The 24,896-nt window shown below is 37.2% G+C and overlaps 1 protein-coding gene across 1 annotated transcript in view; it reads left to right on the top strand.

Moving 5' to 3' along the window:
• ADCY2 (adenylate cyclase 2) overlaps positions 1–24,896 on the top strand; it is a 241,385-nt gene that overhangs the window by 161,546 nt on the left and 54,943 nt on the right. The window contains exons 7-14 of the mRNA XM_075705183.1: positions 70–197; positions 7,203–7,361; positions 7,725–7,857; positions 8,187–8,363; positions 9,705–9,748; positions 12,404–12,484; positions 17,372–17,441; positions 20,466–20,563. Of these exons, the coding sequence (XP_075561298.1) occupies positions 70–197; positions 7,203–7,361; positions 7,725–7,857; positions 8,187–8,363; positions 9,705–9,748; positions 12,404–12,484; positions 17,372–17,441; positions 20,466–20,563 (890 nt within the window). The remainder of the gene's footprint in view (positions 1–69; positions 198–7,202; positions 7,362–7,724; positions 7,858–8,186; positions 8,364–9,704; positions 9,749–12,403; positions 12,485–17,371; positions 17,442–20,465; positions 20,564–24,896) is intronic.

Raw genomic sequence — 24,896 nt, 5'->3', positions numbered from 1 at the left:
TGTAACAATAACCCTTCATTTATATAATTCAGGTTGGAAGTGACTGTCTCACCTTGCTTTTTCCTCCAGGAAAATGAATGTATGAGAATTAAAATCCTAGGTGACTGCTACTACTGTGTTTCTGGACTACCTATATCTCTTCAAAATCATGCCAAGAATTGTGTGAAAATGGGACTGGACATGTGTGAAGCCATTAAGTAAGTGATGAACTTTTTGTTAAATATTCAACAATAAAAAGTCTGTCTCTTTTCTATCTGTAGCTGTGCTAGTGGTTGAAACATTCAGAACTGCAGCAGTTGGTGTGTTTCACTATGAAGTCCAGCATGGTAACCTTGATCTCGGCCTCAGCAAAGAAATGTTTTAAGATGTTGGGTTGTGCCGGGCTATCTCATCACTACACTACACATCACAAGATGATTAAGGGCCTGGAGCATTGCTTATATGAGGAAATGCTGAGAGAGCTGGGACTGTTCAACCTGGAGAAAGCTGAGGGGGAAAAAACCTCATCAATGCATTTAAGTACCTGAGGGGAGAGTGCAAACAAGATGGAGCCAGGCTCTTTTCGGTGGTGCCCAGTGACAGGACAAGAGATGGGCACAAACTGAAAGGCAGGAGGTTCCCTCTGAAAATCAGGAAACACTTTATTCGCTTTGAGGGTGAACTTAGGGAGGTTGTGGAGTTTCCAACCTTGGAAATATTCAAAGTCCAACTGGTACAGCCCTAAGCAACCTGCTCTAGCTGTCCGTGTTTTGAGCAGGAGTTGGACTAGACAATCTCCAGAGGCCCCTTCTGACCTCAACTATTCTGTGATTACGAGATGGTAAATATCCCAACAGACATCACTTAGGATTTGGGAAGCTTTGCTTTTTGCGGAGTTATGATGCTGCTACCCACCTGTTAGTCAAACGGCTCTGTGAGAGGCTAGAGCTCCTGACTCCTGATGAGTTTGGAGTTCAGTGGTGGTCAGGAGCAGTTGCCCCTCCACAATTAAGATGCCTCAAGCCCTGAGCCTGTGGAGTCATACCGAGCATGCCTACCAAAGACATTTCTAATGTCTTACAGATTCCTAGGCTGAGGCCTACTTCCCATGTTAAATAAGCAATAAAATGTGCCTGTCTTACTAGACCCTGGGTTTAGGTTTAGTTTCAACTTTTCTGTAATTAATTTTTTAGGTAAGGACTTTCTGAAAAGTTTTGTCAGTTAACACATTAAGGCACCATTGAGAATTCTGTGCTTAGCAGCAGCATTTTGGATTTGTGGGTTACTGTATTTGTCCCTTATTTCTTTCCCATAATCATTGTGCTTGTTCTGTCTTTGAAAAAGAAAATGGAACAAGGTATTTGAGAATCCTAATGAGATTGCTTTTGAAACAGCAGTTGTAACTTGCTTCAAGTAACTCAAGTAATAACAGAAGGCTTGATATCATTGTGAAAGAGGAAAAAGAAATATGGTCGTATCTGACGGGTTAACACTTGTAAGGCATCTGAGGATACAACTAAAGGCATACATGAGGAATCCTCTAGCTTATTACTGAAGAGTAGATTGGGAATGGATTATACGCAACTGTAGGAGTTCTGAAGACAATGGGACTTCAAAGAAGTCTTGCGAAAGGGCAGCTTTACTCCCCCTCATCTCTTCACCTGACTGCTATCTGAACTCTCAGTGCAGAGTAGAAATAACTCTTTCGTAAGCTCCCTGCCCTGGATGAGTTTTGCCACCACAGCTGGACACATTTCAGTATGAGGGTACTTAAACTTAGTTTGGATGTCTGCACATCATGCTGAAGGGTCTTAAACCTGCCTATCCAGAAACTTCAGCTCAGTATTGTAGGTTATTTGTTAAGCAAGAATCTGATTCTGTTAGCTTATTTAGAAAACTTTTTGTGAGGAAAGGACAATTAAAGAACCACTTTTTTTTTAACCAAAGTCAGATAATTCATTGTCTGTACTTCATACCTGAAGTTCTTTTTAGCTTTTAGGAGTTCAAATACTGTAAATGGGTACTTATAGCAGTTATTGTTAATGGCACAAATATCTTTTCTGTAGGAAAGCTAAGTTTCCTTTGACTACAATGACAGTATATGTAGGTAAGCTACACTTCGCAAAAATATATATCATGTGGAGATCTGGATATTTGGTAGCCATCTGTGTGATTTGTTTTTTTAAACAACTGGGCTTTGGTTTTAAAACTTGGTATGCTCTTCTGTAAGTTTGAGTTCCAGTTTTGGTGATTTTGCCCAAATCACATTTACCACTGTCCGGGTAGCAAAGTAAGCAATTACCTCATCCTTGTGAGGTATATGTGTGGTGTGGTGTGCACCTCATCATGAAATGGATAGTTATGTTGAACAGTGTTGTCTCAGTGATTAACTAAACAGACATATGAAAGTGAATCCTCTAATCCTTAAATACCCTCATATGTGTGTAACTGTAGTCTGTCATGGTTTAACCTCAGTCAGCAACTAAGCACCACACAGCTGCTCGCTCACCCTCCCCCCGCAGTGGGATGGGAGTGAGAATCAGGGTAAAAAAAAAAGTAAAACCTGTGGGTTGAGATAAAGGCAGTTTAATAGGACAGCAGAGGAAGAGATGATGATGATGATGATGATAATAATAATAATAATAATGATGATGATGATGATGATGATGATGAAGGAATATACAAAACAAGTGATGCACAATGCAATTGCTCACCACCTGCTGACTGATACCCAGACAGTTCCCGAGCAGCAATCACTGCTCCCCGGCCAACTCCCTGCAGCTTATATACTGAGCATGACTTCATATGGTATGTAATAGCCCTTTGGCCAGTTTGGGTCAACTATTCTGGCTGTGCCCCCTCCCAGTTCCTTGTGTACCTGGCAGAGCATGGGAAGCTGAAAAGTCCTTGACTGGTGTAAGCACTACTTAGCAGCAACTAAAACATCAGCGTGTTATCAACATTCTTCTCATCCTAAATCCAAAACACAGCACTATGCCAGCTACTAGGAAGAAAACTAACTCTATCCCAGCTGAAACCAGGACATAGTCACAAGAGGGTTTTGGCTTTCAGTTGCCTGGTCTTGTGATTCAATCCAGGGTAATTACTGTATGGGTAGGTTGATTAATGCAAATTTGGTTCTTTTCCTTTTAAGGTATTCATGGAAAAGGTGTAGGATTTGTGGAAACTGGGATTTTTTTCTCCTTGCTTTAGGGATCTTTTGTAAAACTAACCTCAGTACAGGAATCAGGTTGCTGCATTTTCTAAAATGTTTCTTATTCATCCAGATATGGTTGTACCTTACATTGTGTGCAAAGAAATCTATTTTTTTAAATGGTACTTGAAGTACTTCTCCTTGCCAAGCATTAAAATCTACAGATTTGGTTGTTTCCTCAGTTGCTTTCACTGGATGCTTTCTCTTTTTCATTTAGATATACTAGAACTTTATTATAATTAAACCAATTGTTTCTCTAGCATATTAGGAACTAAAGCTGACATCCCTTCAGTAGAGCAGTAGGTAAAAGAGTTTCTGTCCCTTAGTTCTGACTCCACCCCTGTTTTGGGGGTTGGCTTAAAAATCAGGCTGATAGAAAAACAATGCTAAGCTCAAGCCATAAACTGCCCTTCACAAATAACTGAAAGTGTAATTTTACATATCACAGTGCAATGCTTTACTTGAGCTCCTCACTCTTCAGAACTTCCCAGTTTTCTTTGAAATAACTTTCTGCTCAAGCTGCTATCAAGTATGTTAATTGTTAATGCCAGCTGATAAGGTCCTCCTTGGTAAAACCAGAGCAGAGTAGAAAATTATCTTCAGTTGTACAGCACATTCTGATCTGACTTTATTACCATAGTCAGAATTCACAACACTCCTGTAGACAGATGCCTGATTGTCACAGCCTGTTTACATCTCTGTAAGACGTGAGGAATCTGTACCCCATGTTTTGAAATGCTTTCGAAGTATTAGGTCAAGTGTTGCAGCCTGCAGGTGAATAGAAATTACTGATTATTAATCAACTCCGTATTTTGTTGTGTGATTGCTGCAGGTTTGTGTGGAAGCATCTCCTGAAATACTTCTGTGGCCTGTAAAGCTAGAAGTAGTAATACTCTTGTTGTTGGAAGTGTGTCACTCAATACGTTTGACTCGCTCTGTCTAAAGTGTCTTTTTTGTCAGATATGAGGTTTTTTTATATTCAGTCACTAAGGTGCAGACTGACCCCTCAGTGCATAATTTACTGAAATAAAGCAGTTTACTGTTTAGATTAACAGTTCTATATAGATTTTACCACCTGAATATGGTTTCAGTTCCAGTTCTCTTTGAAGCAATAAAGAGGAATTCTACCAAATTACCAGGTGATCTGTAGTACAAAGCCTTATTCAGTCTTGTTTGCTAATGATATGTAGCTCCATTTTCAGCAATTCAGCCTCACTACGCTACAGATTGTTTCCATTTAAACATGTTAGTAGTCCCATTGATTAATTGCTTTGCTTTTCTGCTCTATGTTAGAACAAATCCAATATTTCTTATAGTCTGCAGCCTGCTTGCCCAGGAGTGGGATGCTGACCTTATCAAGCCATAGATGCCAGTGCTGCTTGTGATGTTGAGAACTGGCCATCTTAATTGAGTGCTTTAAGGCTAGAGCTTATCTGTTAAGTCAAAATAAGTTTGTGTATGAATATATATGCTGTTTTCTTTCAGCCCAAACTCCACCCCCTTGTCTGTCTGGTGACTTCCTCATTTACATATTTCTCAGCCACAGATTCTCAAAGGCTGTTTTTGATTTGGTAGCGTGAAGTGAGTTCCATTTCAGAGGAAAGTGAAAGAAGCTGTTGGGTGAGATGGTTGTACCGATTTGAAAGCTAGATACAAAATAAGGTATTTTTTTTAGCTGTGATTTCATTCCTGCAGCTCTGATCCAAAAAGGAACTATGCTTTTAAAGCTGGCAGTTTGCAGGGAACTAAGTCCTTAAGGCTCACTGAATGTGTTAAGGTGCGTAAGACAGGACTAGGTGTGTCTTTGATACATTAGTCCAGAATTACCGACGAATAAAGCTCAGATAAACAGAGTAGATGCTTTCCTAATGACCTGAACTCTTGCTTGTGTGGAATAAAGTTGCTACAACTGCCTGCAACCTAACCATGCCTGTGAAGAACAGAATCCTTACAAACTCAAGTTTCAGGCTGCAATGGGAAAAATACAGTCTTGATGAGTATTTTGACTGCCCCGCCAGGATGGGCACACTGACTGGTGCGCTGAGGAAAACCAGAGAGACCATGGGAGCAGAAAATGAAATAATAGTGGGAAGTTTCAGGTATACTTGTGTAGGTAAGGCAAGTGTCCTATGGGGATGTGATAGACTACATTCTTAGACGTATTCAGTGCCTGCATCGTCACAGCAATTGTTCGGAAGCATGAGAGAAGTAGTAAACCCTAATTTGGTCCAGTGTAACACTTCCAATTGAAAATCTTCTATGGTTTCTTTAATTTGTGAGACAGAAGAGAAGATTCAGTTCTGGAACATATCCTACTTGCTCCCTTCCTTAACTCCTGAGAGCTTATTATAAAGCAGACTTTATGGCTTGCTCTCCAGAATATGGCAGGGCAGCCTTTTGACAAGCACTCCTAGATGATAAATGTTCCTCTTCCACTTTGCCCAGTTTTGTAAACACTTTTTTTCCCCAAAGTGTTAAGCTTGTGTCATATTCCTTGTGCAGAGCAAAGTGGTGTTTGTCATTTGCCAACTGCTTACAAAGATCATTTACAAGCAGTTCATTTTCAAGTGTGTCAGCTACAGGAGAGAAGTGTAAAATGGCAAAGTGAAAAGAGATATCAAACACTTGATAGAGTTTAATAACTTCAAAACACAGTTTAATAAAATACTTTCAGTCATGCTCATTTTCATTTCCCAGAAAAAGAACACCTGAGAACTACTGCTTACACATAGGATTTACCATATTAAATTAAGCCTGTTAAGTTCTATGTTCCCTTTCAAAAAAAGAGAAGAGAAACAGGCCACTTTAATTATGTAATTCAGAAGGTACAGAGCCGATGATTCTCGTCATTGAGAGTGAAGATGTTGCTAGAACTATGAACCTGGCTCATATATGGGAGCCATTTGGGTTTGTTATTCTATAGTTGTTCCTTCCATCAACACCCTGAATTCCCCCAAGATAAATGTATGTACATGTTCCTTATTACTGGTTAGGTTTTGGTCCACATGAGTTGGGGCTTAAATACATAAATCCAGTTAAGTTATGATCTTCCCATTTCTTAGAATTATATAAGCCTGTAGACATCTGAATTAAATTTATAACTTCTTACATACGTCGTTAGGAACCCATATGACATATGGCTGAAAATGTTCTGGTTGTTTGACTTTAGTCACTCACCTATGATTCAGAAGAGTCTCTTCTGGAGAGGTTAATGCCTATCTTACATGTGGGGCTTTTCTGAGATTTCGGTTGGGGTGAACAGACACTTCAACTCTGTCTAATGTCACTGGAAAGGTCAAAGGTTTGGATGTGATCTGGACAGTGAGGGTGGCCTCTCATTCTTTGTGTAACAATCTAGTGGGTACAGCATTCACCAACCATGTGGAAGGCTGTTGAGCCTATGTTCTCCAGAGCCTGAATGGCACTGAGCCCATATCCCCAAAAAGTGTATGAGCCACCGTCCTGTTGTATAACCTGAGGTGCTGTGTTTTACATCCTTCCTCTCATAGCAGAACCATTTGCAAGCAGGCATGCAAGAGTGATGGGACCTGACAGAAGCCAGATGTGAGAAGGTCTCCAACGTAGATATTAGGGTCTTCACATAGAAGGGCGCATAACAGTAGTTCCAGATCTCCAAAACATGTTTGTTGGACAGTCGCTGCATTAAAAGCTATACCAAAGGCTGCCTGTAGAACAAAAATAGTCCCTAGGTTCTACCATGAGACTGAAAATTTCCACTACTTAGTTCAGCCCTCCTAAATAATTTCAAATGAGTATAAAAGAAGGAACTTCAGACATAGACTTGAGGATTAATATTTGATGCAAATAGTTGCAAATATAGATAATAGAAAAGGGAATATGTAAAAATAATCCTAGCATAAAAAGAATGGAGGCAATGCTAAAAAGCAATAAATGTTATCACCGTTGTTACTGCTAATTTGACTGCTAAATTAAAAGAAAACAAAGGCCCTATTATGTATATTAACACAGATTTTCTTCTCAACTACAGGAAAGTGAGAGATGCAACTGGAGTTGATATTAATATGCGTGTAGGAGTGCACTCTGGGAATGTGCTTTGTGGTGTTATTGGGCTACAGAAGTGGCAGTACGATGTGTGGTCACACGATGTTACTCTGGCAAATCACATGGAAGCTGGAGGAGTCCCAGGGTAAGAGGCTTCTCTGTTAACCTTTGGACACATGGCTTTTCATACCATGGAGTAATGCATAGGTATCATGTCTTCAGCCATCAGCCTTCATGGAGGAGCTCGAACTAATTTAGTGCTGTCTTTCCAAAAAGAAAACCACAGGCACTCAGTATTTCCTGTGATTTAAAGAGTATGTTTTGTGGATGCAAACCTTTAGATTTATGCCCATTACAACTTCTAAAAATGAGATTAGAGGGACTGTAAATGAAGTGAGCAGCGTATAAAAAGTATTTGAAAAAAGCTAATAAAAAAGGTTGATCAGGTTCAAATTATGCTTTTGATTGGTATTTGTGATTCTGTCATTCTTTTAAAATATAATTTCAGCCGTGTTCACATCACCTCAGTCACCTTGGCACATTTGAATGGAGCTTACAAAGTGGAAGATGGGGATGGAGATGTGAGGGACCCATATCTGAAAGAGCATAATGTTAAGACTTACTTTGTAATCAATCCTAAGGTTAGTAGCACTTTTATTTTGTGGCCAGTTGTAGTTATTTTTGAGCAGGACCACTAATCTCTTTATTGAATAATTCACTACCATAAGATATTGATCAGAGCTATTACTGACATGTACAAATACATAATGTTTGCATTGCAAATTTTTCCCGCTCTTCAGAAATAAGTCTCTGATATTTCCCAGCAAAATCATTAAGAATTGCAGGTTCTTAGCATCTCTCCATTTTTAAGTTCCTAAGCATGCAGATACGTTGTACCAGATGATGCATTACTGCTTCAGAAGGTAATGAACACCAAGGCTGATATCACCTTTTATTCTCTGTCAATCAGGGAGAGAAGCGAAGCCCTCAGCACCACATTAGACCTCGACATACTCTTGATGGAGCCAAAATGAGAGCTTCTGTCCGCATGACCCGGTACCTGGAATCTTGGGGAGCAGCCAAGCCATTTGCACACTTGCACCACAGGGACAGCATGACCACTGAAAACGGCAAGATTAGCACAACAGTAGGGGTCTACTTATGTCATTTCATCAATTTAGCAATATTTGAAAGGAAAAAGGTGCTCACTGCTAAATACCTGGTTATTTCGTATAGAAGAAGATACACACATTTGTACAGGGCATAAACGCAGTGAAGTTGCTGGGAGCTTTTCCATTGGCCTTTGAGCTTTGGATTAGACTCTAAGGAGCCATGTCGTTCTATAAGTGCATCTCTGAATTATAAGGAGTCCAATATACTTACTAAAATATACAATTTGTCCCTCTGAACTTGAGTCCCAGTTACAGCATGTAGAGTGGCTGCCGTTCACCTTGTGGAAAGACGTTTTGAACATAAAGCCGGAGTGCAACATCTTTGGGAAGGAACACTTTTGATACAAAGATATTCCCTGAGATTTATTAGCTATTTAGCCACATTCTCCATTTGGAACATGGCCAAACCTGGAGCAAGGGCTGTGAAGTTAGAATATCTCTGTGGTACCTGGAATGGACTTCACTAGAAGAGTTCTCTGGGAACCAAATCCATGCTCCTGTAACATCAACCTTTTGAAGGTGCACTAACCACTCATCAGCTGTGGCTGATGGCTGATGGCCTGATTTTCACAGTGCTATAGTGCAATGTTACACCTCTTACAGTGAAGAGATTAGTTTTTAATTTTGCTGATGCTATTTTACTGCTGTCAGTAAGGTGCTGTCAGTCCACAGCTTGCACATTGCATTATCTTCTACTTCTAAGAAGTACAAACATAAAGGTAAATTCTAATAGTTTTCAACATTGGCATTCAGGTTTGTTCGTGTTACATATGAGAACATAGGATTAAGCCACCTAACCCATCTTGTTCAATAAAGACAGTGCATCAGAATGTGGATTGTGACGTGTTCATTACAGGAAGTATGCAGCCATCACTATTAATCACCAAATAAATGTGGCTGTGATGGCTGCTGTTGCTTATCAATAAAAAAGAATGACCATTGCCTGTGTTTGGCCACTCAGGTCTTTTTTTTTCAAAACACTTAGCATTGGTTTTTGCTGAAGCTGGCAGGAGTTTGGGCTACATTAAAGCAGCGGTGACTTTGAAGCAGTGACTTTCTAGTAAAGCAAAACATTCTTGGATTCAGACTGTTGTATTAGTTATTTAGTGTTTATAATGATAGATCAGTTTGTCTCCAGGTCACTCCATCTTCACTTTTGGCTGGATTTTTCTTTTGGACAGTTTTAATCTAATGCTAAAAGTATTTGTATTGGAAACTTTTCTCCTTACTTGACCCTGTTTTCAACACTATTTTTAAAGCAACATAGGGTTGTCAAAGTCTATTGTAGTTCATAGGTACTTTCTTATGTTTTCTAGGATGTTCCCATGGGACAATATCATTTTCAGCGTTGCAGAGAGAGGTAAATTAATTTTTAAAAATCACTTATTCATATAAAGTTCATATAAATAAATATACTTTCATATGCATTCATATGTATATAAGGCATGCTTTCAAATATTGAGGGTCCATTTCTCACCCAAACTATTTTTTCAGCTGATATTTCTTACACAGAGAAGGGCTATGGAAACAGATTTGTCAGACATGTTACATATGAATGGCGAATATGCTTCCTGCTAACAAACAGCATTATTCTGAATTAATATGTTGATGGGCTAGTATTCGTTTCTTCTAACAACCCGATTACTCTATCAGTGGGGAGGAAATTATATGCAGGAAAATTGAGAGGAGGCACAGGGAGGTAAGAAAAGGGAAGAGGGAAAGGGCTGTTAATTTGTGTTACAATTGCTGTGTTACAACACAACATTATGTTGTGTTACAACATAATATGTACTAAAAGTGACATTTTATATATTTTGTTAATTGCTTTGTATTTGCATTGTGCTTTCTTATTTCAAAGTCTGTAGTATGTTTGCAGTAGTACACATTCAAAAGGTATTTTGTGGTCTTCCTGTACTGCTCCTGCTACACAAAATGTTTCATCCCGCTGCTTCAATGACTAGGGCAAGGTGGTAAGAAATGGAAACAGGGTTGAACTGATCCCTTCTTTAAAAACACCCAGAATTTCTAAATCGAGAAAAGAATAACATTGGTTTACAAAACAAGCTTAGCACTGTCAGAAACCTGGAATGGTTAATTTTTATTTTAATGACCTGATAACACTTCAGATAATATCTTTCTTGCAAAATTATAAGCAACATCACAGATACAATAAAATCACTTGAAAGAACCTCTAAAAATTTGTATTTTTATTGTCTTTGGTTGTGCAAACAAGTCATTCTGTCTGTTCCTTCCCCATCTCTCTGCTTGGGTAAATGACTCCTCAACAAATCACAGGTTACTGGAGAGCTATGCAATTATCTAAAATATTGCTATATTCCAGAAGATCAGCAAGTTTTGACAGAACATGCATTACATTAATAAAAACAGTCTCTGATTGTAAAACTGAGCATTTACATTTGGACAGTATGTCAGAAGGGTTTCTATCAGCCTTATGGTAAAAAGAAAGATCATTGCACTGTGGTATTTGCAAATAATGCAGTTCTTTAAGATTCTGAAATGTTCTTGCTTTTGTGTTTCTAAATTCCACTCCAAAATAGATCCAAAAGGTACAGATGTTACCATGTGTCTTGATAGCATGTTATGGAAGGAGTTTCTAGAAACCATTACTGGAGTCTAATGTCCACAGCAAGGCAGTAAACTAGGATTCTGGATAAGCTAGTTAGTCATTCCCACAGGAGAGAGGTGAAAGGGTAATATGCACTTTGAAAATCAGTATTTTATTAGAATATGAAAATGTGGGTTTTGAAGCCTGACTGTAGGCTTCTGTTTGTGGCAGTCTTAGCTCTTACCTAGTTACATGATAGTCTTACGTTGTTGGGGATCGCCCAAGGGGATTAAGTGTGATTAGATATTGTCTCCTCATCTGTCTAGTTACTTCTCCTAGGCAGACTGTTTCATATGTGAAAAATAAGTTGTAAACACTTTCTTACCTAAATTCTATAGCATTGAATAGGCATGAAATCAGTTGGGTTGTTTAAAGTTACTGTAAGTACACTAATATAATTTCTGTATGAATTTGAATCCTGCAACAGGTTATCAGTTTTGGGGAAATAACCCAAAAACTTGATGTTGAAGAAAATCCATGTTACCTTTGACAGGGTTCAGTTTGTAGGTTTAGAAAACTTTGGTAAGCAAAGAGTCAATTTTCAGGTCTGTCTGTTGACTTCTGACAAAACACTGTTATTAAGTTAATGTTGGATTTACGTTTTCAAGCGGCAGAGACATAATCTGGAAATATTTGAAATATTCCATTTTTAAGGAGAGCACAACTGCTGAAAGGTCTGATGGATGTTTGCAGTAGCATATGTTAGCAAAGACAAACCCGTTCTGATGATCGTCTGTTGGGTTCATGCTGAGTCCGGTGAAAGGAAAGATCCCTTTTTTCATTGCAGTTGTGTTATAAGTTATAAATAGAGAAATATGACATATGTTTGAAACTAATTTCAGACTTGGTGCTCAGTTTTCTTATTAAAAATAATAAAATATTTCCAAGAAAAGAAGAGTTAGCAGGCTTTCAGTAGCGAATACTTATGCCTCAGTGCACTAGCACGTTATTGCTCATCATACAATTCTGACAAGGATTTTTAAAAAGAACTACAAGAATAAATTTTATTTTATGAATTTGAGCATATTCCCATTCTTCTTCATGAAATCATAACACTGTGGAAGACTTTCCTACAACCAGAATTTCTTGAACTCTCTTGGTTTCGTTTCTTTGTGAAAAGTTTTCTTGTGTTTGTTTTTTAAGTGCTCCCTAAAAGCTAAACTCTAGTTTTTTGTGTGTTTGTGTCAGACTCTGTAGCTTATGCTGTTTTTGTTAAGAGTTTATTATGAGGCTCAGTGTACCTGAAGCCTATAGCTGCTATTGCAGCGTAAATGTTAAAATGTTACTATCCTCACAAGTTTATGCCAACTATCACCCCATCTTTTAAAGTTAATGTTTATTAACAATGTAATGATTTTCCAAAGTAACTTCCCACATTTTTCATTTCAGAACAAAATCACAGAAAAGAAGGTTTGAGGAAGAACTGAATGAGAGGATGATCCAGGCCATTGATGGAATCAATGCTCAAAAGTATGTTTTTATCTTCTGTTGTCTCCTTCCTTCAACTTTGACATAAATCTGCAACAGAGGGTAGGGTTTGCTATTTCTTGCTCCCACGTGCACACAGAAGTCTGAAAACAGTAAAAGTGTCACTCATACTGGCAGAGGAAGCTCTGCACATTGTGAAGATAGGCTGTACAGTAACATTTTCTACTATATGGGATACGACAGTGCCTTTGAATCATGGTGTGACAGAGGTCTTGGCTTGTCTTGATCTTCATGGTAAAGGGATTTTTGCTCTGTAACTGTTCGTATCTGTACACTCATAGCCATAACTCTACAGAATTATCTCCTCTGATAGCAGAGAAGTAAGACACAAGAAATAGCTGGCTCGGGAATCAGAGTGACGTGAAAATTGATGCTTCACAATTGTCACAGAAACATCTCAGAATTAGAAACTTTCCCTAATATCATAGTTTAATATCTCTTTGTTTCAACTGGTTGGTTGATTACTTAGAGAAGGCTAAGCTTGATGGCATATTGAAATTGTTGGGGGAGGCAACGTGGCATGTATTTTTTCCGTGTCCTAGGAAGAGCTGGAGGTGGTATTGATGTTCTCTGTTTGCTGGTGAATAGGTAAGACTGAGAGAAAAATCAATACCAGTCCAAAATAAGTGTTCAGGTTTCTCATATTTTTGTGATGAAATAAGGGAATTGCCCTTCAAAAAATGTGGACAATAATTGTGTTGAATTACATGTTTTTCCCCCTACTTCTGTTATTCAGAATCTTAATCAGCTGAGTATTACAGCTAATTATTAAATGCTTATATGTCACATTTGATTTTTTGCACCTGATAGTCCTATTAAAAGGCACTTGGCTTTAGGAAAATATTTTTCCATTATTATTTATAGAAAAGAGTGTTGATATTTATAGGTCATACAAAGAATACAGTGAAAGAGGGTAGGTCGTGATAAACAAAGCCTTTTGATTATACTAGACTCGCCTAAAACAGCTATGTAAATTTTGGCAGGTTTTATGTGTCTTCAGGTACACTTGCTCTGATAAGTGGATTGTAAAAATGGTAGTTTGATGTCAAAAGTAAAGCATCTGTATAAATGCATTAAAATAAAGTATTGGTATGATCATACGGTATGTTGTTTTATCTCAGAGAATCCCTGTCTTAACCTAATTAGTGCATTAAATTCAGAGAAACTTGGGGATAAAAGACGTTTATGTGATAAAAAAGGTTTCTGAAAAATTTCAGTTCTTTTTGTGAATTACATGGGGAATTGGAGAAAGATAAGGAATGATCTTATATATCAGAGAGGCTGAATGCCACCTTCCAAAACTAGATTCTCTACCTATCCCTGTATTGATTTGCTGAATGAATCACTTAAATGCTATTATTCAATTGGGTACCTGAGAATAAGTTGTCAAAAGTGCTGATTCCCCAAATGGCAAGTTAATTCAATAATATTTTAACTATGTGAATGCTAAGCACTCAGAAAAAATAGATAAAATATTTCCTAATTTAGGACACAAAGCTAATCATGTTTTTCTTTTCTTTATAATTCTGTGGGGTTTTTGTGCCTCAATTTTTCACCTGTAAAATGAGAATAACACTATCAACTAATCTAATGGAGTGGTTGTGAAGCTAAATCTTTTGCTGTTGTGAATCAAGAAGCAAACTTTTAAGAAAATCTATGAGGAAACTGGTATTTCTAAATGTTTTTAGTGTACAGTTTGGATTGTATAGCGATTAGGTCTATGACTGAAGAAAATAAAAAAAAATTATTGTACATAAAATACGGTATTAAAATTACTGTTCTTTTAACATTTTAGATTAGAAAATGTCATGACAATAATTTAAAAGCAAATATTCATTGTACAGAGCTATTGTTTCTTCCACCCTGAGCCATTAGTACAGTCTGACTTTTTCATCCACATCATGGTTCTTTGCCATGTGTCATTCTGTGAAAAAAGTAACTGGTTGTGAGCAAATGGTCATAATATGTGGGTCTTTGGACATTTACATGCCCAGGTGTTTAACAGCCAGTAACTGGAAGATAAGGGAATGTGGAGGCCAGATCTTCTTAGTCCAAGACAAAGCTGTAGTCCAGATGAATTTGGTTTTACACAGTGTGAAATAGTGCAGTACATATTCAAATGGTGCCTCAGGTTTCTAAAGTAGTGTAGCGTTTTCCCTGGGCTCCCTCACTCGCTGCTTTCCTGCTGGTTCACAAGCTAGCCTAGCTATCTTTTTACAAAACTGCCAAGCGCCACATGCACACACTGTCAGTAACTTAGGGCTTCTGCATTCAATTCCTTCTTCTGGAATGCAAAGGAAACTGTGGCATCTAAAAAGCAGCCTGCTGGCCTTATAGCATGATTCAGAGTAGTAGATTTAGTTGGCAATGCTCCTTGCAAAGTTGCATGAGGAAAGTTATGACCTGTTTATTCATTATTATTCTGTTAGAACACTACATTAAAAGGTATGTAAATACAGATTTAAAAGAGCAAGTGAGGAACAGAGCTTCTGTCTCTCAGCTGAGTGCCTTAGCCTTTAGGGTGTAACATCATACGTTCTCCACATGTTTCTTTTCCCCGTACCTTGAACAAAGTATTCCTGGCTGCAAAGTGCCTGTCCCGCGCAGGAGGGGGGTGAGCAGCCCTAGCTATGCCACCCTGAATCTTGGTGGTTACGGGACTTCTGCAGGACATGTGATGGATGGACAGCAATCTGCTACCTAAATATAAACCTACAGAGGGAGCTAAACTAAAGTTATTTGCTCTTTGATAAGTAGGTTACTATGTTAAAGACACACTCTCTTTCCTCTCTTTTTTTTTAAGTCATGGTGGCTGCTGTGTTCTGTGCCTAAGTCCTTGCTGCACGTTGTCAATCAGTACCAGCCCTATCAAACCACACGCCTCTGTGGATACTGGCAGAATTCAGCTGGCTGTCTGTGGTGTTCCTTGAATTGCAAAAGAATTTAAACAGAAATTTGGTACCTAGCTTCCCAGGAGGCATATCCCCACGTACTTGCAGATATGTCAGTAACTTTTAGACTCATCAGGGAGTCAGGCTGTAGGCAGAATTTTTCAGCCCTTATCTCTGTGCCAAAGGTATGTGACTTTGTGTGCCCTCTTCTGTACTTACTCTCCACTTCCATTTTTCTGTTATACTGTTTCCGTCATCTCAGACCTCTTGACACCTGCTACCTAAAACCAGTATATTTTTTTCTGAGCTTTAAAGTAGAAGTAAAAGCTCCTGAAAACGTGAGCTTGTAATGTGGAGTATGAGGCAGCGTTTGCTCTAAGTGGCACTATTGACTTCACATGCGATCAAGTGTGTACAGGACAAATTAGGCCTTTGGGAGTAGATCTGCAGACAGAACTTTTTAGCAGTGTGGTAATGGTAATTAAATCAATCCACCAGTCAAATACCATAAGAAAAAAAAGGACATTAGTTAGCAACTTGGAGAAGAGGGTTACTTTTTGTTCAGTTTTTATAACTAAATGGAAAAAGACTTGCACTTAATTTTCACAGTTGACCAAAAATGTTCCACAAACTGAATGTTTTCTCCAGTAGATTACAGCTGGACCCAAAAAAAATCATGCTATATGTACAGCAGCCTATCATATCTGTTTCTTCTCAGAGTCCTAACTGTGATCAGACATAGATGTGAGACATTGCAGAGCAAACTGGGAAATATATTTTTTAAATTAAGCATACCTAGAACTGAATATGTTTTCAGCCCCTTTTTGTAATGAAACTGATTGCACAGGAACAGGGACAGTCTCCCAGACAAGGAAACAAATATTTTGGATTTCACAAGTCAAAGCTAATAGCTTATACTCCACTCTGTCTACTCCAGTTCTCCCAGGACCTTAATTTAGGATATATTCCACTGTGGTTCATTGCTGCTACTTATTTGCATTGCAGCCTGTCAGTTGAGACATTCCCTTTTATTTAGAAGGCATTAGCTACACTACTAGCTTAGAGCCTAATTTAAAGTTATTGCTGGAAAAGTTGCAAAAAAATCTCAAGCCCCACTATTATTGTTCAAGCTCAAATATTGCATGTTCACAGAAGTAGTCTGCTTAAATTTTTTTTTCAAATTTGACTAGTCCCCTTGAGGTGAGAGAAACCTAACCCTCTTGAAATTTAAATGTTCTGTTTCTTTTCAAGTGTCCATTAAAATAAATGTTGACTTTCATATTAGAACATTTAATTTTGTAGAAGTTATGTCAAGCTTTTGTCAAGATTCACTTCTTTTAAAATAGATTTGTGATTTCAATGCAAGTACTTATTCTATTTTGCATTTCTCATCTTTAAGCAGGGAAGAAGTTTTTATAATCAGTAAAAAGATCAAAATCTACCTCTAGAGTACAGGGTCATGGTCAAGATACTAGTACAGCTCAAAGACAAAATCACTCCACCTCTTTTAATAATTTTTTTTATATTTTCATTCGGAATAGGAGTTCATAAAGTGTAATTTACCTGCCACTCTTGCATATTGTAACAGTGTGCTTCTTAAAGGTACCTTGTGAAGGACTGCTTTTATCTAGGTTCTCTTCTGTGCACTGGATATACTACAGTATTTTGGACGTGAGTAGAATAGCAGTGTCAGAATTACATCATATAAATCTCTCCCTTGATTGTCCTTAGGAACGATCCACAGAAAAAATGGTTCATCTGAGCTTTTGTTTCATGTGTACGTTAGCAATAGAAGTCAAAAGGGAGAGGGGATTTGTAGTTTCTGCTTTTACTGTCAGTGCGATTCACCATATACATTGCAATACACAAGAACTTGCTTTATTCAAAGTGATTTTCTTATTTTAATGCATTTCAGTAATATAAAAAGACAGTACTACCTTATTCTTATGTCAATGATAATGTTCCTTTTCTCTTCTAGGCAGTGGCTTAAATCTGAAGACATTCAAAGAATATCACTTCTTTTCTATAATAAGACTCTGGAAAAAGAAGTAAGTTATTTTCACTGCAAATTCACAGTTAATTCCTTCTTTGCCTTATCCTAAGTGAGGCTTGTATCCCTTGCTTTTGTAACACAGACCATGGCCTCAGCGCCTCTCCTGCGGGGAGAAGTGCTCAAACCTTATAATAATACTTTAGCTCATTTACAGAAGAAATTTTATAAATGTGATGTCTGAGACTGCTTTCCTGTTTGTAGAGCTCTGCAGTTCACTTGAATTTCTTGAAATTTTCATAGTCTCATGGAAGTGGGAGGAGGTTTGATAGTCCAAATGTGATGTAACTGGAGCAAAGAATTCCTAAGTTCCATCACCTACATCCTCAAAAGGCATTTATCAAACTCTACTGTTTGTAATTTTTTTTCTTTTGGCATGTCTCAAAGACTCCACCTGTAGTAATGATAGTCTTGTAATGATATCAGTTGCTCATTAATTTGCTCCATATGCACTTGATGCTCACAGTCATTCCAGAGAAATAATACTTTAAATGCTTTTTAAGATAAATTCCTAGCTGTCTGGGATGCAACACACTAAATGTTCTTCTGACTAATATGTGTGATAAAACATGTTTGAGACACATATGTACAGACAGAGTAAATTATATTGTTTCTAGTCCTTGCAGTAATGATCAGAATGAAAGATTCCTCCCTTGTAGGTGACTGTCATGACCACTAGCCTAGAAAGTCAGGCCTTTTCTTTGGTTTGTGGCCTTGTGGAGCTTGAGTGTATTTCTACATACTGACACAGCTTCAACAAGAAGACTGGAGAGTTGCCTCTTTCTGCTTTCTCATAAGCATAGGGCAGCTGATAGCTGAACAGTTATGCTGTTCCTTCAGGGAAGTAAGATGTAGGTTTGACCACAACTGGCTGTATAAGTGAGTGAGCCTGATGAGAATGGGGTAGAGGAAGTATTACCATACTGTGTTCACACTGTACAGAATAGGTACAAGTATCCTCTGGGTCCCATGTGTTGGTCAAATACATATTTAATTATTTTTGTAGATATCTTTCAGTTCAAAGCATCTGAAATAATTTTCAGATTTTTTCACAGCTCAGCAGAATAGTGTTCTTATGGCCAGGTGCCAAAGGCATGTGTTCTATGCTCTTGGCAATGCATGAGGGTGAAAAAAGTTTCAAGGCTTGTTGAGGCTGTTTAGAAGATGGCACAAGAGAGGACAAGCTAGACCTGGTGTGGTTTTAACCATAGTGTTTAAAGGGTACACTGAGTGAATCAAAGGTGTACCTAGGAGCACATTCAGGTTTTAATATGGCTGGTGTTAACCGATAAATTCTGAAAGAGAACTTGAGAGAAAACCATCATGTGTGCACTTTGGACAATCAGGGAATCAGGACTTGGGAGAAAATCAGAGAGCTGAGTTATTCAGCTGTGTAGATGCTCCCTGTAGGAGTCTAATCTCTTTTAGACTGTAGAATGCTATGGAACGGGAAAGAACTAATTGTTCTTTTTGGATCCGGCTTTTTAATATCTTTCTTCAATCCCTTTGAATGACTCACCAGACCAGTCTTGACTTTAAAGAACTCAGTAAGAAGCCTGCTTTTGATTTAAACATGAGCTTTTCAGGCCCTGTAGGACCTGAAAGTACAGCAAGGTAAAAAAATCAAAATAATTATTTAACCTAAGGAGTGAGTTGCCTGACTTCATTGGGAAATGTCTGGGGAATTGTGAAACACTGAAATGAATTCACAAGTGGGTTGGAATTTTTTGAGGTTTTAACAGCAGCACAAGGTCCAAAATTGTTGGACAAGACCGTTAAGAAACAAGAAACATACTTAACAGGTGGAAGAACAAAACTTGCTGCCAAATTACCCATCAAGCAAAGTCATATTTGTGCCTTGAAATTCAGTTAGGTATGTGATAAGAATTGCTTTTAATTTGTCATACAGTTCAAAAGTGAAAAAAAGCTGTTGGGTTGCTAAACTCAATTTCTACATGTTCACATAAAGTTTGGTGCACCCGTTTCAAGGGCAGAACTTGGCACTAAGAACAAAGACACAGCTGTGTGCTTGCAGTTAGAAAGCACAGCCCATGCACTTTCCATTTTGTGAAGTTTTCATTTTGAGCACTTTGTGAAAATAATCTTTGGTACATTTTCTTTTAATAATGAAATTTAACACTCTTACCCTTTGAAAAAAACTTTGATAGGGTAAGTAACTTTAATAGGCCCAATACTTAGGTCATTTCCCTTTGAGTATTTAATTGGTTTCAATCTAGACATATCTATCTCAAATAGCAGAACAACTCTGATAAATATTTCATTGCTTAATTCTTATGTCTCTAGACAGGCTAATTGGAGATTCATAAATAGATTTTTTTTCATGACAAAACAGATCAAATTGACTCTCTTCTAAGAATATCAAGTGTTTAGTAGTATCAGTGGACATATGAGGCCTTTTAACACAGACATAAAATATTTTAATTGGAATACTAATATAGCCACAGTAAATATCGGTATCATTGCTAGCTATGCTGTTGGAAATAGGATGTTTATACATATCTGTAGCACAGTTTGCACTTTGCTGCTTTGTGTGCTCAGAAGTTTCCTGTCTAAATGACTGTTATGGTTTTTTATAACTGTTTCAGCCCATTCAATATTTATTAATAATTAAAAATCAGTTTGGGGAATTAATGACTAAGAAACTTGGAATCAGCTAAGAATGGCTGGCCATTCCTAAAAATATTTTAAAAAATGCTTTCACTTTTTTTTTTTTAATTAAACTTTTTATGATGAATTTGGGATATCCTGTTCTGCGGAGGAGCAAGACAAAACCGTTTGACATGGCTACTTAAGCTGTTCTTGAAGAAGTAAAAGGATTCAGTACTATGCCTGATAATCCCTAGCCCTATGTGAGTGGATGTGGAAGTCATTGAACAACAGGAAATTTACTGTTGCTAAAGACTGCCTATACATGCCTGCATCTTTAAGCTGAAATTTCAGTTGGGTGATATTTTATCTGCTTTGGAAATTGTGTTTTTAATGTTATCTTTTTTTCTTCTAGTATCGAGCAACTACTCTGCCTGCGTTTAAGTATTATGTGACCTGTGCCTGTCTCATATTCTTCTGCATTTTTGTTGTGCAGATTCTGGTATTGCCAAAGTAAGTGGTATTTAACGTGTACTCATTCCTATGTATATTTGCTCGTTTATGTAAAAAATAAAAATGTATAAGTAAATAATTTCAGAATTGTCAGATTACAGAGGTCAAATCATGGAAATGAAATTGAACAAGATTGAGGATTTCAGCCCATTTTCAGAGTTATGCTTGTTTCTAATTTTAAACGCTGTCAATAGTGTGGTGTCAAGCATTAGTATCAATTCTTCATTGTTTTAGTTTTTCTTTTTGCTTTAAAAATATGTGATGATGACAGGAATTGAATCCATATGTGTAAAAAAACTAATACAAGCTATAAATTTGTGCAACTAAAATTACATGTAAAATAAGTGTGACAATTGGACGTTGAAGTGGGACAAAATGGATTGCAGAATTGGGACGGTGATTAAATAAAAGTATTTAACATATTATTGTGATAATACTGCTCTATTCTGCATGCAAACAGAGCATTACTATTCATAAAATGTCTATTTAAAACTAATTTTAAAATATTATAATCAATTGCTGGAATAATTATTTTAATGGAACTTATATATTATGAGCTAATTTATATTTGTGCATATAAATCAGCTGTCTTTCTATCTGTGCATATTCTAGAAAGGCCAAGAAAACTGTAAGGCAGGTCCAATAAAGAATATTTTACTAGGCTTCTTAAAATGGAATTTTGCTGTTGATTGTTTACATAGTGGAAAGTTGATATTTGTTTTATAGCAATTGTTTTCAAAGTCAACAGTGTATATTCCCTGTGATACAGTATTTCTTTACTCATAGTCTTTTCTCCCACACAGTGCTTTCAGGAGTAGTATTTATAACCTCAGTTGATTGATTGGTCTTGTGCTGTAGTACTTACTCACATTTTAATTCAAAGCCAGAAGGAACTGTTGGGTCATTATAAATTGACTTTCCATACTGAAGACTTGTTTTATAACACGTGTAAAGTTTTACGGACTTCTGTTCAGATGTTACAGCATTTTCGTTGCAAAGGGTTTCCCAGCTAGATTCTAACATAGAGACACAAGGCGCAAAGGGACACTCTTCCAAGAGTTCAGCAGTATCCTGCACATGGTTCAGTCTGACTTTAGGCATTACTATTGCAAAATATGAAATTAAGACTCATGACTGATTTTATCTGTCATTTTGCATAGTAAGTATATTTTACAAGCTCGTACGTATTTTGGTTAGTACAGGAGTTAATTCAGGGAAATTCGTGGTTTGTGATATACCAAAAAGCAAACTTGGACCTACCTAGTTCCTTCCAGCAGTTTGATTTATGAATCTGGTTTTATGTTTTGATTTCAGTCATGAAAATGAATCTAGATTTATCACCTATCATACATGTAGTAGGATGCTCATTTTGCTATGTCTCTTAAACCAATTGTGTAGCTCATTAAAATATATCAGATGATACTTGAAATTAGTGAACCCTAGGGAGCTGCATTCAGCTAAGGAAAGTGTCCTCCAACTTGTAAAAGCATTTGCTTATATTACATGATCTCTCTCTAACATCAGAGCAAAAGATACATATGATTTATCATTTTCATTGCCAAAATGTAAATTATCTTTTGGTTCTTGTATAGGGCTGCATATTAAATTGTAAAAGCAAGAGTGTAAAATCAGGTATTGCCAACATGAATGGTACTCAGCTTTAAGGGGCCTGTGATTAATTTAAGAGATGCAAAAATGGAAGACAGAAAGGCAAGGTATTATACAGGCATCTGCATCTTTGCTGGAAAACTGGGAGAATTGCAAATTAAAAAAAAAAAGTTGAAAAATCACCAGTGTATGTAGTCATCACAAACGTAGCTTAAATTGAACACACTCTAGTGCTGCAAATGTTATTTCCTTCCAGAAAAAAAAAAAAAAAAAACCTTAAAAAATAAATAAATCATAGTTTAGTCTAAAATTCTATCTAGCCTTTTTGTTTTCTCCCAAAAATTCTACAGGATTTTTAAATGGTGAACAGAGAGATAAACTACATCTGTCACTGGGTTTTATTGATTCACTGTTCTACTAATCTGGTTTTGCAGCAGTGTAATATCATTGATTTCTGTGCGGGCACACCACCTGCTGCTTTAAAGTAGATTTGGAGATATTTGATGGTGAGTAACATCCAGCAAGTTGCAAGTAATATCTCTGAGATCACAAGACATTTATTTCAAGGCTGAAATTATTTGTTAATGTTTTAATTTTCCCAGGATCAATAAACTGATGTGGTGTTTTCATAATAAACGTTACACAAAGTGGTAAATATAAATTTAATCAAGTAAACAATATCTTGGGGTGAAATGTAGCATGAGGAGTAGGTCTTTATTGTCACATTAAAATGACAGCAAATCTTGATCATTACATTTCCTCGGAACAGGCCTTCAGCAGCTCTCTAGCATTCTTGGTTTATCAAGCGACAGAAGTATCTCTAGTAATTCACAACAACCCTACGTTCTTTATTTAGGGAAACAATCAACTAACATGGAATTGGTAGTGTTGTTTTTTGAAATGCAAACTGGTGAACTGATGAAAGTATATTCCTACTGAACAGGAGTTACTTCCTGTGCTATTTGAGTAAGGGATTTGTTTGGGGCTACGTTTAAGATTCTTCCCAAGTTTTCACTCTCTGAGGCTGCTATGTTCAAGAAATTGTATCCTTTTGTCCTGAGTCATGCCAAACTAACAGTCATATTGTTCTACCCATGGAAGATGGTTGGGAGGCCTTAACAGAGTATTTCCAGTCAGGCACAGCTGAATTTATGCATAGAAAAGGTAGTATTTAAACACTTTGTCTGAAAGCAGCTGTGTAAAATGTAAGACAGTATAAACGAAAGAAAACCACCATTACTAGCTAGTTTTCTGCTGTATCTGATGAAAAAAGACCTCTCAAGTGGAGTTATAATACTCAAATGATTTTTCTTAACACTGAAACTGCCATACAGTCTACATAGCCATTGAATCCATTGATGGCTTAGTGAAAGCATCAGTCAAATTAAGAAAGAAATAACTACTATTAGATACCAAAAAAGTCTGAATTCAGTATTGCCTTGTATAATTGTAATTGCTTCATTATGTTTTTATCACCTCAAGAGAATTTACAATCAAACAGTTCAAAACATGAACATTAATTACCTGGCAAGCTGAGGAAATTCTCTACGTCCCATTAAGGGACATGTGCCATAAGTCACATATTTTCCTAAAAGTTACAAAAGTGTAGAAACAATACATTCTCTTCTCTATTTTTCAGTATCTTTATGGTCATAATAAATTTTTATTTTTCAGTTTAAATGCTACCAACAAGACATAACTATGTATAAATACAATTTTTTTCCAATCTCATACCTGATAAAAATGAATATTCAAAACAGATACTTACTGATGAAACCAGAAAAATATGAGAAGGATAGCCAAGTTCAAAAATTATTTAGACTTGGAACTATCTGAAGCCTGGGAAGTTCTCATGCTGTTTCCTCAGTTTTAAACTCTGTCCCTCTGTAGGTTATTGTCAAGGGTTGTCCTGTCAGGGTTCCTGGTGGGGCGCCGTAGCGGAGAGCAGAACTTTCAGAAATGAGGGTATTCCTTGAAGTGTAGGAGGAGGCGGGTAAAAAGTTAGCTGGTTTATGGGATCCCAGGTGCTCTTTTGACAAAATGGTTTGCCCAAATCTGTCACTGCAATGCATTTGGTGATTTGTGCAATGCGTTTGATGACTCTACACAATAAAGGCAAGATTAGTTTACTGGAAAGACCTGTCCTGTGTTTGTAATGTTCCAGTGACAAAAAATAAATGCATGTTATGGCTTTCCTATGGTCGTTGCCTCAAATGAGGCATGTTTATGGTGGCACTTAACTTTTAGTATTTTGCTTCCCATGATAGCATTTTCAGCCCACTTCTTTCCTTCTAGGAGCAGCATGAAATGATTTCAGCTTAGCCTAACTGAAACAGAAGTCCTGCTGTTCCCAGAAGAGAAGGGGGTGTAGGGAGCAAAAACCTTACAGAGGCTTTTTTCCTCTGTATTCACCACTCAAATCTGGATTCTAAGATACCACTTTTCCTTATCTTCAGTCCTTTTCTCTTTGTCCTGATAATCAGAATCTTGTTTGCCTTGCTATGTAATTCTTTTTCTTGTGCCACCCCAATAACATCATAGATCATGTAAAACAGCTACAAAGACCTCTTGTTCTTGCCTGTTGCCCGCATGATTAAATACTCTTCACATAAGCTCTCCTTATACCACATTAGTTTTATTTCCATTGCTCTCCAGTTTCTCTTACAAACATCTTCATTTCTTCATCTACAAGGGTGCACTCCAAACTTGACTTATAAGGCTATTC

This window comes from Pelecanus crispus, chromosome 2 (assembly GCF_030463565.1).
Source record: "Pelecanus crispus isolate bPelCri1 chromosome 2, bPelCri1.pri, whole genome shotgun sequence".
NCBI classification, from domain to species: Eukaryota; Metazoa; Chordata; class Aves; order Pelecaniformes; family Pelecanidae; genus Pelecanus; species Pelecanus crispus.
Note: the sequence above shows the minus strand (reverse complement) of the source record. Positions and strands in the feature narration are given on the sequence as shown.